Genomic DNA, 13692 nt, shown 5'->3' with positions numbered 1-13692 from the left:
GACTACTTTTAAGCATTATACTGCAAAGCTATGAATTCTTTATAATTATTTTTTAATTGTATGTTGAAATATAATTAGATTAAAGTACCCACCTGTTGTGATACCTACCCAATTCGACCCAAATCGCTGCACCTCTTTTAATATTGATCCGGTCAAGAAAAATTGACCTTTTTTAAGGTAAAACAAAAAAATTAAATAAAACAGCCAAAAACTTAATTTTTTAACATATATTTTTATTTGAGCTTTTATCGCGATCAAATACAACAAAATAATTAAATAAATTTAAAAAATTTCAATATAACATAAAAAGAGCTTCGCCAAGATTATTAGCTATAATTGCGTATACATCTTTTGTATTATTCAGTGTAGTATAATTAATTTTTTATTTAATAAATAGACGCTTTGTTCATTAAAACTTTTTTATTGGAAGAAGAGATATTCATGAAATACGTATACTAAGTATTGACGGTTTGTAAGATAATTTTGATTCCAATCTAGTAAAGAATGAAAGCAAAGAAATCGTTACAAAATTCGTTTTTTTTTCAGTTCCAATTTTTCGCAAAAAACAAAACACAGTGTATCACTTTAAAAGAAACCACAGGTTTTACACTACTACGACTTTTTAATACTTTTAGAAGGTAATCTGGTTTTTAAACCAACAACTATTTTTACCTTATTATTGATAAAAGTGGGGACAAGCCAAAGCGAAAATTAATAAAAAAAAATAAATTCAAGGTTTTTATACAGGACAGAGTATAATAATAATAACTGTATAAAATTTTTATCCTGTATACATGAAAAAAATAGTACGGATATAGCGAGATTCCTAGCTTCGGCTTGCCCCACTTTTCAAGGGAAAACTGAATGTTCTTAACAGTACTGACTTATACACTATGTACACTGACTCAAAATTCGTATAACAATAATCATCACTTGAGATTTATTTTCATTTGCAAAGAATTTACAACTTCACAACTATAACCTACAAAAACCGTAACGCTACTGGTTTCCACTTTTTGCATCAAATTATTTACGATATGATAACATCACAAAGGACCCGACTTTTTAAGCGGGCGTATATACCTTCAAGACTAAAATTAAAAAGAGTCAAAGAGTCAGAAACTGGCCTATTTTTTACAACAAAATCCTGACAAATTGGTTATTTACAAGATACTCAAACCGCATTTAACTCTTTGACCTCCCAAAAACACTTTTTACAAAATAGGAATGTAATTTTATAAATATTTACACGTATTTACTAGACAACTGTTTGGCTAGCTCAGTATACTTTAGAAATTTCGAGTGAGGACTTTCTTCGAACCCCCCCACGTTGGGCGGACTCTTCGGTGGTACCACCGAAGCACTTCCACCAGGAAGCACCGTTGTCCCTTTCAAGGGAACCCCGATCGCGCTACTACTACTACTACTCCCACCCGCAGTAGCCTTAAGGGTAACAGGATCCGGAATAACCCCATCCTTCACAAAATGCATCTTAGACAAGTGGTGCCTGTAGGCACCTTTAGATATAAACGGTGTATCACAAAAAGCGCATTTCATAATCGAATCTGGTGTCATCACCGCATCGTTACATGCCCAACTGAACGCTAGAATAGCCCCTGGGGTGGTACCAGCGGAACTCGTGGTGGTACTCGGTATATTTGCCGACGTAACCGTGGCCGAGTGCGTTCGATTATTCGTATGGGTTTCAGTCTTATCGCAAAGTTTTTGCAATGCGGCCAGAGGGTGACTCGACCCTTTTTTCGTTCCGGATGTCGAAGCGTTTTCGCTTGAACTATTAGCACCTGATAAGTTATCGAACATGGAGCTTAATGCGCCCAAACTTCCCCCTCGGGTACTTTTTCGATCGCTGGTGGTGCTTCTGGGGGTACCAGAGCGATCGCTGCTTGCCGGACTGCTGGTTGAGTTTCGACAAGGGCTGCTTGGTGGTGGTGGTTCGTTCGTACTAGCTTGAGGTGAAGCTGTATGGCTCCGCCTTTTGTCTTCTTCATCTTTTGCCACGTCACCGTTGCTGTGGTAGCTTTGCCGCTCGTCCTCTTCAACCTCCTCCTCTTTTTCTTTTTTTATTTTAAGTGGTGTTTCTGATGCAGGTTCGTTTAGTCGGTCACTATCATCATCTCTTTCTTTTTTTACCACCACATCCTCGCTTACGGGAGAAGGCTTTTCAGGCATAGGGCTCTTTTCGCGTTTGATGTCAGGTGTGGATCGAGGGGTGCTGGTTAAAGGGATCCCAGGGGGATCCATTTTCCTTTCTGGCGTAAGTGAATCGACGCGACTGCTGCCCCTTTCAGATAACGAACTGGACTCGCTGCCGCTTCTTTCTCTTCTGCCATAGTGGCTTTGTTGATGGTGGTAGCTCCTGAGGAGATTCATGGTCTGGGCGTCTACCAAAGGTTTGGTATAATCAACACTCTCATCTATCCCGAGTCTCTTTAATATACTTGACCCCATTGGGGCTTGCGGCTGCCCTTGTCCAGAAAATCCAGGATTTTGCCTTGAACGCGAATCAAAGCTCTTCTCAATAAGTTTCTCGATGGCGTTCAAGACGCTTGGGCTTGAACCGTTATTGGTTTCTGTGGGAGGATTTGATTCTTTGTTGCTCAGGTCACTTACTGACGGGGATCTTTGAGTCGTCGGTGATGGTGACTTGTCGGATGGAGTCTTCATTTTACTCCTCTCAGGACTCTCCGGAGGCAGGATGACGTTGTTGGACATCAAGGCGCTTTTTAGAAAGTTTCTTTGGTTACTCGATATCCCTCCCACGCATTGCCTGATGTGATCGACGAACATGTTTGTTTCTATTTTATTTCCGCACTTTTCGCATGTTATTCGGCCGGCGCCTGTGGGATCACGTTGAAGCTTATCCAAGATCGTACCGCACTCCCCGTTTTTGAAGTCGTGCTGCGCTCGCTCTAGCTCCAGCAACTTCCTCACCGGCAAAGACTTTTTTCGCTTCTCTCTAGTCTGTCTTCTTCTACCTCCACTTTCAGTGATTGAGCGCATGATGTGCTCCTTGTAATGCGAGTTTTTCACCATATGATTGCTAAGCTCCTTCAAGGAGCTAAAGGCTTGATCGCACACTTTACAAGTGAGAACTGCACTGACATGACTGCTGGTGCCACCAGGGGGAGTTTGGTTGCTCGTGCTGCCACCCCCGCCACCTTTGGCATCATCTGAAGATCTCCAGGATATGATTTGCTCCTGTGAAATGATGTTTGTGTAGTGTTGGGTTTGTTGCATATGACTCGTCATTTCAGCTAAGGATCTAAAGCTTTGGCCGCACCACATGCATTTTAGGATCTGGCGTGTTTGCTCGGCTCCTTTGCCTAACCAAACATCTTGGCCACGCACCAGCTTTCTTGGTAATGGCATGGTTTCTTTTATGAGCATGTTCAAGTCGTTTTGGCTTGGTTTGCTCGATCCAGCGCTGCTTGAGCTGTTGGTGTTTGATGGAGAAGTCATTTGGGATTGAGAAGGTAGCACGCTGGTTGATTGCATTGGTGGGACGGGAACGTTGACTCCGCAGTGCTTAGCTTCCTTCATATGAGTGGTCAGAGCTGCCAGACTGGGGAAGCTTTGCTTGCACCACACGCACTTCAAGACATCTTTGGCTTGTTCGGCACCTTTGTTAAGCCAGTGACTCTGCCAGGCGCTGTGTCTGTTACTGGTGGTGTTTCCAGGCACGGAACTGCTCATGTTTCTAAAAAGATCTTCGCCACCGATCTTGCTCAGCTCGCTCATTTTCTCCAGAGCTTTTGTAGCATCACTTGGAGCAGGAGTGCTGGGCTTCAATTTGCCATTCCATAAGTCATTAGGGGTGTTTTTAGGGGATAGACCGGCCGCAGCTACAGCAGCAGCAAAATATGGCAGGTGCTGCGCCCCCAACCCCGGAGGCCAAGCAGGTATCGTCGGCTTAAACTCCATTTTCGGCTTGCGGGGAGGGGGTTGCTGTATGGGCTCTTCAGAGGTCCGTTTCCTGCTGCTCACCGATAAGTCTAAAGGGGTGCTACCACTTGGAGGTGGAGTACTGGACTTCACCAAATTCACAGCATCAATCTCAGTCTCTTCCTCCTTGTTCGATTTTCGGCTAAAATCCAGGATTCCTTCAGCATTTGGTGATAAATCATTCAATGACTGCCCAAGCAAACCGGGTGGACTAGAAGTGGAACTGATCAAAGGAGATATCGGTGCCCTACTGAACCCTCCGGGAAGTGGGGAAGTCATCATGAGCCGATGTGACTGGACAGCTGCCGCAGCGGCGTTCAAGTAAGCAGCCATTGCAGCACTTTGGGATGGTAAGAGCCCTGCGGGTAGGGAGGGCGGTAAGGCCATTCCTACGGGACTTAGGGCAGCACCTAGGGGCACTCCTTGGAGGAGGGCTGCACGTTCAGCGAGCATCCTTTCAGCTTCTCCCGATGGATAGTGGGATAGCAGGTGGGACTCGGAGGAGTCGCGTGAGTTGCACCGGGAGTTTTGGTCTCTGAAAAAGATAGAAGCGAGTTAGTTTTGTGAAGGTTGTGAGTTTAAAGTTTAAGAGTGCATAACTTAAATGGCTACGCAAGCAACACATTATATATTGTTATCGTTAAATATACAGTGTGGCCCAAATTGGGTGTACATGTATGAGTATCTTGGAAACTATAAGAGATAGAAAATTGGTTAAGAGGGGGGAAGCTATAGGGCATTTAGTTACAAATTAAGTTCCGCTTTCAGAACAATTTTATCTTTTTCCGATTTTGAAATATTTGGGAAAAATCAAAAAGTTGCATTTTTGAAAAAAGGCTGTATTTTTTTATTTCAACGTATTTTTAAAATCTGTAAAAACATTATTTATAAGTAGTAAACCAGGTTTTTGTGCTTTTATCAACCCTATATGTTCAAGGTATTCTTCAAGTATCAAAATTAAACAACGGTTTAAAAAATATAATGTATTATTGAAAAATGCAGTGGTGTACTTTTTTTTGTAATAAAAAATTTTTACGATAAACTCCTGATGGACGCCATTGGTAAAAATTATTTTTTTTCTTGCACGCCAAAAATAGAATGAGTAAATAATATACAATATACCATACTTTAACATTTAACGTTTAAAAAATAATTATTGTATAATATTAACATGTAATAAACCTTCTGGTCAAAATTAAACGACATAAACAAAATAATAAATTTCTCAACATATATCACGCGAACATTTTATCCAATATTTATCGTTAAAGTTCAACCAAAAATATACACCACAAGTATATTCCAAAAATAAAGGTTTATTTAACTATCGTGTGTTGCTTGGGTATGGTGTACACATTTTTTTTTAGTTAATGCTTACCTTAGTAATGTAGATTCCTCGTTAAAGCTCCTGGGGCTACCATCGGGAGAAGGTACATCTCCAGGTGGTGGTGACTGGCCTTCTTCAATGGGAGGAGTGACAGAAGTGGGTGTCATAGATCCAGTTTCCTCTTCGCCTTCTAGTTTGTCATCGCCCTCTTCTGGTGATCCCTCTTCTCCGCCTTCCCCTGTAACAATGGATACGACCATTTAATTAAAAATTCAACAGTTATAAATAAATAAAAAGAAGTGAAAGCTAAAATCGGGTCGGTTCTTGCAAAAATCAAAACAGGTAATTGCACGGTAATAAATGAAAAGGCAGCAAGTTAATACGTTTCAATTTATGTAAACTATAATGAAAGATATAAAGTCGAGCCATCACATAAATCGCGGAATTATAACTTGAGAAACAAAATAACAGATGGAAGATGGAGAACTGAATATCAGCCACCCGTTTTACTAGCGAATTATGCATATCACTCGTCATTATTTTCAACGGTAAATTATTAATGACCGGCGTTCGTTAATTAGGGCCTGGGTGACTTTTTTAAGCGAGAAACTGATCTTTTTCAGTAGAATATAGTGTTGGGCGCCAAATTGTCGTCATGTTCAAAAAAAAAATTTAAAGGCACATCAAAGTAGCAACACCTGGTATAAAGTGAGACCAAGATGGCGACCAGTTAAGAGCGTGATAGTTCAAGGCGAGCCACAGATGTCACTACGGTTGAATGATTTATAACTTCTGTATTTCCACAGTAAATTGTTCCCTTATTAATGTGGACCAGTTTGTTATACGAGCAATCATCAGTCATACGTTTAATAAAAAACGTGTTGGAATTTGTTTTTGCTATATGTGGTGTCGTAAGGCCGAGTTGAAGAAAATTGTAAGCGGATAAATGTTGAACTGCTCGAGTGTATATAGTAAATTATGTGGGTAAATTACTGGTAATATGTTTTTTTTTTATTAAGCAATTTGAGAATAGGTATAATATCTTAACTTACAGGCTCTAATCCTTGAAGAATAACGACGGAAGCACTTTTTTTTTACAAAAACGTCGATTATTCACCATCAAAATCACACATAAAACTAAGCCAATTTTATTAAAATTGCCGCTTTTATAACCACACAGTGTCATAAAACCACTGTTTAATTTAAGCTCCCCTCACATTACCTACTTTTTCAAAAGATGCGCCTAGCTAAAGATAACAGCCGCATGTGTAATGTTTGAATTTATTAAGATAATACTTTGTTTAGCTCCTTTGACGGTACTCTGGTTTTATTATTCATCTGACTTGACGAGGTGGTACCTCCGAGGTAAAAGAGCCCAGATACAGTACCATGATAAACGTTTTGCTCCAAAAGCACACCAGTTTTAATCGATCTTCATGTGAGCTACTGCTACCGCAAAAGAAAAACGCTTCGACAAGATACGAGCACGGTACTCGTCTCGGTACGATGTTATCAACAAATTGTTCATGTTTGAGGCCGGTTACACGAGGAATCCCAGTCAGAAGCTGCCCGGGGGCTATGAACAAGAACGATTCTATAAATTGGCGAAAGATCAAAATCGACGCCGGACCACTCGCACATTCATTAACAGCAATCTGATATTGCCGGCTTTCTAGGTATTAAGTAACTCGTGGTTGGAGATTTTCTTTTTTTTTTGTTGTTAGAAAAGAGGTATATTAATTGCCCCAAGAGTTGTACTGGAGGAGTGATTAGAAATAGAATTTAAGCAACGCTGGAAGATAATTTGTTGAATAATGAGAAAAGGAAACCGCAGTATCACCAATTATTTTTAGTTACTCAACTAGATGGAAAATTAAAGTTTTAAGAGCCTTTAAATCTAGCTGGTCAGGTTCAGTTTACTCATTTGTTTAGATCCAATTTGTTTACTACTTATCCAGACACTTAACAGAATTTTCTCTAAAACTAAGAAATAGTCAAGATGCAGCAAATACTCTCGGTTTCAAGTTTTTTGATAATTCTTAGATGGGACACAAAAAAGGAATTCTATTTAGATAGGATAAGCAGTCTGAGGTCAGAAGCAATTGTGTGACTGGAAAATCTAAGTCAGCTGTTTTAACTTAGTAGTTTTTCTTTTTGGAATTTAATATTTTTTTATCGGTTTTCTGTAAAAAAGCAATTGTTTGAGCATCTGAAAAAAATGCAAAAAGCTTTAAATTCTTATGCGACTAACGTGGGAAAGTCATTACATAAAGCTTCTAAATATTATCTAACCTTATCACCATAATCCATAAATATGTGGTAGGACTAATGGTTTGTAGAGGGCTTTCCCTATTACCAGATATGGATTCTGTAGCAAACACTTGCTAGGGAAATTTATATCGGTAGGCAGCATAATTAAAAAAATAATAGTCGTATCCATTTTGGTTATGCACACATAGTTTTTTACTAATTTTTATAATATTTGCTGCTGGAAAAAGCATCCTGCTAAAATATATATTTTTTTTAAATCATAGTTTAGGAAGTTTTTCAAGACTAATCATATGTTTATCATCAGATACCAAGACATTAACTGTTAATGATAAAAATGCATAAATGTAATAAGTACAGGTAACAAAAAATCTAATATCTTTTTTTTTTCTGAAAAAAATTTAGGGATTCTTATAATAAATATTGAAACAACTTTTAGGGAATCCTTTAATTCTAGAATCACATAATTTATAACCAGGTGCCTGTGCTCGAACTTCTATCATGAAAATGGTGATTTTTCATCATCTGCTAGAATTCTAATGACTCAAGTATAAGTAGAATTACCGAGAAAGCCTCTAAAGTAATCATATCCATTTTGGTTATGCATATTTCACTATTAGATCGTTTATTAAAGTTTCTTTGTTTCAGAATGAGAAATGATCAGAAACATTTTTTACTATAATTTTAAGACTTCTTAATCCATGGATTATAAATAACATTAAACTATTAATAAAATAAGTATAGATCACTAAAACAAGCAATAGTTTAAGGAAATAATAGTTACTATAATCAAATAATAGAAAAAAATTCGAAAAGAACTGCAAAATAGTTGTACATTATAAAAAAATTATTATGCTGGTTTGTTGTTTCCCTATTGTTTCCCTAATCAATATTGTTGAATTCTTTAGAAGCTTTTTCGAGATATCTGAAAAAAGGCTATATTCAAGCCAATAGTAAAAAAGAACGACTCAAAAGAAGAAATAATAGAACGATTGTTATATATTCAAATAACTGCATATACTGATAAGTTCCAATTAACCTCTCCGTGTGATTTCAGGAAACATGTTAGCACTACTACATGCCTTGTCAAAAGCTGTAGTAATACCAAGTAGGACTAGATGTTAAGTTAAAAACCAGATATAATAAAATAGTTGAAATTAAAAATATTTTTTCTTTCTGTGATTTATAAGAAAGCTTAAAATTAAAAAACTAAGCAACATAGTAGTTGAATTATTAAACATGGCTACTGATACCTGGAATACTCTATTTATTCTTACAATTTTACATTCTATATAAAATTGTATTCGACAAAGATCTGTTTGGTCATGGTCATCTCTAAAGTAAATCAACATAAATAAATTCAAATATATTACAAAAAAAATAGACTCTTTAATTACTAAAAAGCAACTAACACAAACATCATCCGCCTGGTGTCTAACTTTTGACGTCACATCAAGCAAGGGACGTTCTCGTCCTTGCGTAGAAGTCTGAATCTTAAAAGTGACTTGTATGGTTTCTGTGTGCTTAAAAAAAACATCCTTTTGCGTATAAACTTCAGCGTAATACCAGTACATAGAAAACAATATTTTAAAATTATAATTTTACAAAATAGAAAAAGACGTTTCTCAATGTTCAATTTTATCACCATTACTTTTTTTATTTGATGTTGCTAACATATCGAAATTACACTTTCAAATTGTTTAAGTGACTATCAACTATATATGCCATTAAGCTAATAATATTTAACACTAATAAAAATACAATTTAAAAATTATTTCTTCTTAATCTTAAGTCTACCCACAAAAGCCGAGATATCGACCTTCAATTTTGAATTTCCTCCTTTTTTGAATTTTAAAAAATTGATTTGAATTCGAACTAACAATATCAGCGGTTTTTTCCTATCACCTACATCACGAAACACCGGGTATACCGGGATTCGAGTAAAATGAGAACACTTTGAACATTCGGAAAAAGTCATTTTTTGACCTCGTTTTTGAGCACTTAAATAGACACCAAAAATGCGAGATCTCAGCTAACATGAGAGCTACGATTTTGCGGATAATCTTGTTGGATTCAAAAGGACGAAACTTAGTCAAAACCATTAGAATTTTGCCGATGCTATACATAGAGGCCGAGATATCGACCTCCAAAGTTTGTGATTTTTCATTTTTCAGGTAACCTCCCCGTATCGAATTTTTTTATCAAAAATTGATATTTTTCGAATTTATTTAATTTATAATATGCCAGGATTCCTTAGATTTATTAGAAAAAATATTGATACGGGAACTGAAATATAATTATTGTTTCTATAGTTTTTCCTACAATTTTTAACATACCCTATAAATGCTTCGTTATTTATTGAAAATTTCCCAATATAATATAGGCACCTTTTATTCTTTTACTTTTTACATTGATTATCAGAAATGATCATTAAAATTATTTAATATTAATTTGTGAAATGTCCTTTATTTATGTTCAAAGACGATTAACCTTATAACACTGATGCCTAAACCTAGCAAAATTTTTTCTTTCGTAGAGTCTACAGTCCACGTTTTATTTGTAAAGATCTTTGTGGCTTATCTATAGTAGCCTCATTGGCAGATAACCCTGCACCTGTGCACTGACAATTTTGTGTGTTCGTTACCTAACATAAGTTTGTACATACATAATCAATTATAGTTGATGAGTGGTATTTTACGTAAGATAAGTTGATTGACATGCATGCTCAAATCAAAAGACTGCAATATATTGTATAATACTCTGGTGTGACTATTAGTATGGTCTAAAAAATGTATTACAAAATCATAGAAAACTAAAGTACCTGAAGATAAAGTGTCTGAGGCAATAATAATAATAATAGTAAACGACTTTTTAATAAACTCAGCGAAGGGTAGCCAAAGCCGTTTTCTTAACCGAGCATACAGATATCCGTAATACATATTATTATAAATTACCTGGTATAAACAGTCCTAATTAGTAAAAATAATTATGATGTATATAAAAATAATCAAAATATATTTAAGAGTAACCCTGGCATAGAACTATATTTACTCAGCATAAACCCTTTTGTGTTTTTCTTAAAACCTATTATGCAATTTATGCAACAAACTATTATATATTTTTAAAGCAAGAAACGAAAAACTACATTGAAACATAGCTGTGCGATGCTTTGGTATATTTAAAAAAGGTATTTTGACGTGTAATACGATTATGAGTGGAGAATCTAAAAGTTAAACGATCTCTAAGATACTCAGGCGCTTCACTAGAGATAATTCTATGAAGAAAGCATGCGAAGTGTACCGTCTCTCGTTCCTGCATATTTAACCACTTAGTGCAGGTAACTTGTATCTGACGTGATCACGGGCCCTTAAATTGTAAATACAACGTATACATGAATTCTGCAAGCGTGGTAATCTTTTTTTTGATGTTACATTCAGGGCTGGGCCATACACAAAATTACAATAAGCAGTATGAGAGAGAACCAATGTTTCACATAAAACCTTTCTCAACGGCAGTTCAAGTATATCTTTACTTCTGTACAGATTCCGCAATGACATATACGACCTTTGAAGGACCCTTGCCAATTGGCAGCGAAATCGTAACTTAGAATCAATTATAATGTTGAGATTCTTACATTCTCTTACGATCGGGATTGGAGTTTGGGATACATGAATAGCCAAATTATTCGTTGCCCACTCATGATCAGGACTAATGTAAATTACGACCGACTTTGACGGATTCAGTCGCAATCCAATATTTTTAAACAGCTTCGTCCGCATTTGCTTTAGAAAAACTGGTATATATTTAGGTGTCGTTGAATTATACAATTATTGACAATAGAATCTATGTCACTCGTATAAATAACAAACAGCAAGGGTCCCAAAATCGATCCCAGTGGCACGCCTTTAGTCAAAGGCCTCAAAGATGATTCCCCATCTTCAAAAGGCACTGACTGAGTTCTACCTAATAAGTAGCTCTCAAAAAAAACGAATGGACGAAAGAGAAAATCCAAAAAAACTTCACTTAAAGCACAGAAGCTTGTTATCTATCGTGTCAAAAGCCTTGCTGTAATCAAGCAGAATCAGTGCTGTAGTATTACCCTTATCAGCTGCTTCATATATGTCGTATAGGACGCGCAATAAAATAGATATACTATAGCCTTTACGAAAGCCTGATTGATTAAGACTAAGGAGAGAGTAGTGCTTTAGATAAGTAGTCACTTGGGCGTAAATTAGTTTTTCCAGGATCTTAGAGCACACACATAACAAACTTATAGGTCGTAAGTCAGAAAACGTTATTAGTTTATTATTTTTGGTCAAAGGAAGAACCACAGATGATTTCCACAGATCAGGCATTTGGCCACACAGAAGGCATTCATTAAAAAGATGTGTAAGAAAAGGGACTATAACCGGGCAGCAAAGTTTAATTATTTGGATCGTTATACTATCCGACCCACAGGCATTTGATTTAATAGTAAAAATTGCATTTAATACATCAATTTCTAAACAGGGTGTAAACTAAAAACTGCTCGTCGGATGTACCTGTTTATCGTTAATTATTATCGTTTTCTCGATCGTACTGCGATACAAGTAGTTTGGTTATTCTTGGGAATCGGTCAGTTTAAATTTATAAATAAAAATCCTTTATTCTTATTAAGAAACCTCTATATTTCGCTACTAATTTGTAGCTTCTTCAGGAGGAAAGCTAAAATACAATTATTAACAACGTTTTTCGATGGCCCTAGTGATGATGGTGCTCCTACAATAATTAAATATAAAAAACTTCCTTACATCAATGGTTTAACAAATAACTTAATTAATACTTTAAAGTCAGTACCAAATATTAAGATTACCAAATACAACACAACCACTTCTAGGGGCATTTCCTCTAAAACGAAGGATATAACGCCTATTTTACAAAGGTCTTATCTAGTTTAGAACACTCTTTGTACAGGTTTTGAGGGTTGCTATATTGGACAAACTACCCAAAAACTGAAACAGAGAATTACGCGACATAAGAGTGATTATCGCATAGCTAAAAAATCTTGTGCCTTGGCGGTTCATTTTTTAAATACGAACCACCAGTTTGATTATTAATGTAACTATATTGCATTCTGAGACTAACTACCGGAAATGCTGGTTTATGGAAATGGTTCATATCAACAATGATTAATTCTAGATTTGACATATACCAACTGAGTGTGATATATTGCAATTTATTAAAATAATAATAATACACATTTTTTGTTTCATAGTATACCTTTTATAACTAACCTCGTATCTAATATTCTTATTGTTATCAGCAAAAACACAGTCCTATTGTTTAGGGAATATTGTGAATAAGAAGTAAAATCATGTACAGGCTAGTAACTGTGTAGGTTCGATTTATTTTATTATAATTGTAAACGTTAAGATGTAACGTTAACTTCTAATAGTCCTTTTTTTATGTATATGTCTCTTAATGTAAAATTTTAATTTCCACATTGTATATATTTTATGACTTTAAATTATTTTCATTTTAATTCTTGGACCATTTGAACATTTTAATAGTGTGTATTAATTTTCTTTTTATTTTAGCTTTCCCCTAAAGAAGCTACAAATTAGTAGCGAAATATAGAGGTTCCTAAATTAAATTAAAGGATTTTTATTTATAAATTTAAACAGACCGATTACCAAGAATAACCAAACTACTTGTATATTTATTTATACAAACATCAGTGATATCTATCGCTAAAGCATTAATTGATTTTATAAAAAAATTGTTTATATCTTCGGGATTCCTTAAATGATTTGGTCTTGCTATATTGTGTTTTTGTTTCCCATAAATATTAAGATCTTACTTATCTTTATTACTATTATTTCGCGCTTTCGCGCTACAAATTGTAAATAGGCCTTTTTCTATTTTCGAGCAGCATTTGTAAAATAATTCCTGATTTCTTCATAAGCTTGCTAATCTTCTAGTTTTTTGTTCGCTTATATTTAGAGAATGTTTTATTTCGCCTTCTTTTGATAATTTTTAATACATCCGTAAACCATGTTGCCTTTGGTTTTGTCACACATACCTTTTTTGTCTGTCATAAACTGTGCTTCTTCATTTATATAATCAAGGCAGAGTTAAACGCCTCAAAATCAAAA

At 35.7% G+C, this 13692-nt stretch overlaps 1 protein-coding gene across 3 annotated transcripts in view; it reads right to left on the bottom strand.

Moving 5' to 3' along the window:
- Positions 1-214: 214 nt before the first annotated feature.
- The window catches only part of LOC126741979 (protein tiptop), a 281714-nt gene continuing 268236 nt past the window's right edge, over positions 215-13692 (bottom strand). For all 3 annotated transcript variants that reach the window (XM_050448484.1, XM_050448485.1, XM_050448483.1), the window contains 2 exons: positions 5342-5528; positions 215-4498 (listed from right to left, as the gene is read on the bottom strand). In XM_050448484.1, the coding sequence (XP_050304441.1) occupies positions 1246-4498; positions 5342-5528 (3440 nt within the window). In that variant the 3' untranslated portion in view covers positions 215-1245. The remainder of the gene's footprint in view (positions 4499-5341; positions 5529-13692) is intronic.

The sequence above is a fragment of the Anthonomus grandis genome, chromosome 11 (genome assembly GCF_022605725.1).
Source record: "Anthonomus grandis grandis chromosome 11, icAntGran1.3, whole genome shotgun sequence".
Classification (NCBI taxonomy): domain Eukaryota; kingdom Metazoa; phylum Arthropoda; class Insecta; order Coleoptera; family Curculionidae; genus Anthonomus; species Anthonomus grandis.
The sequence above is the reverse complement of the archived record's forward strand: the minus strand, read 5'-3'. Positions and strand labels throughout refer to the sequence as shown.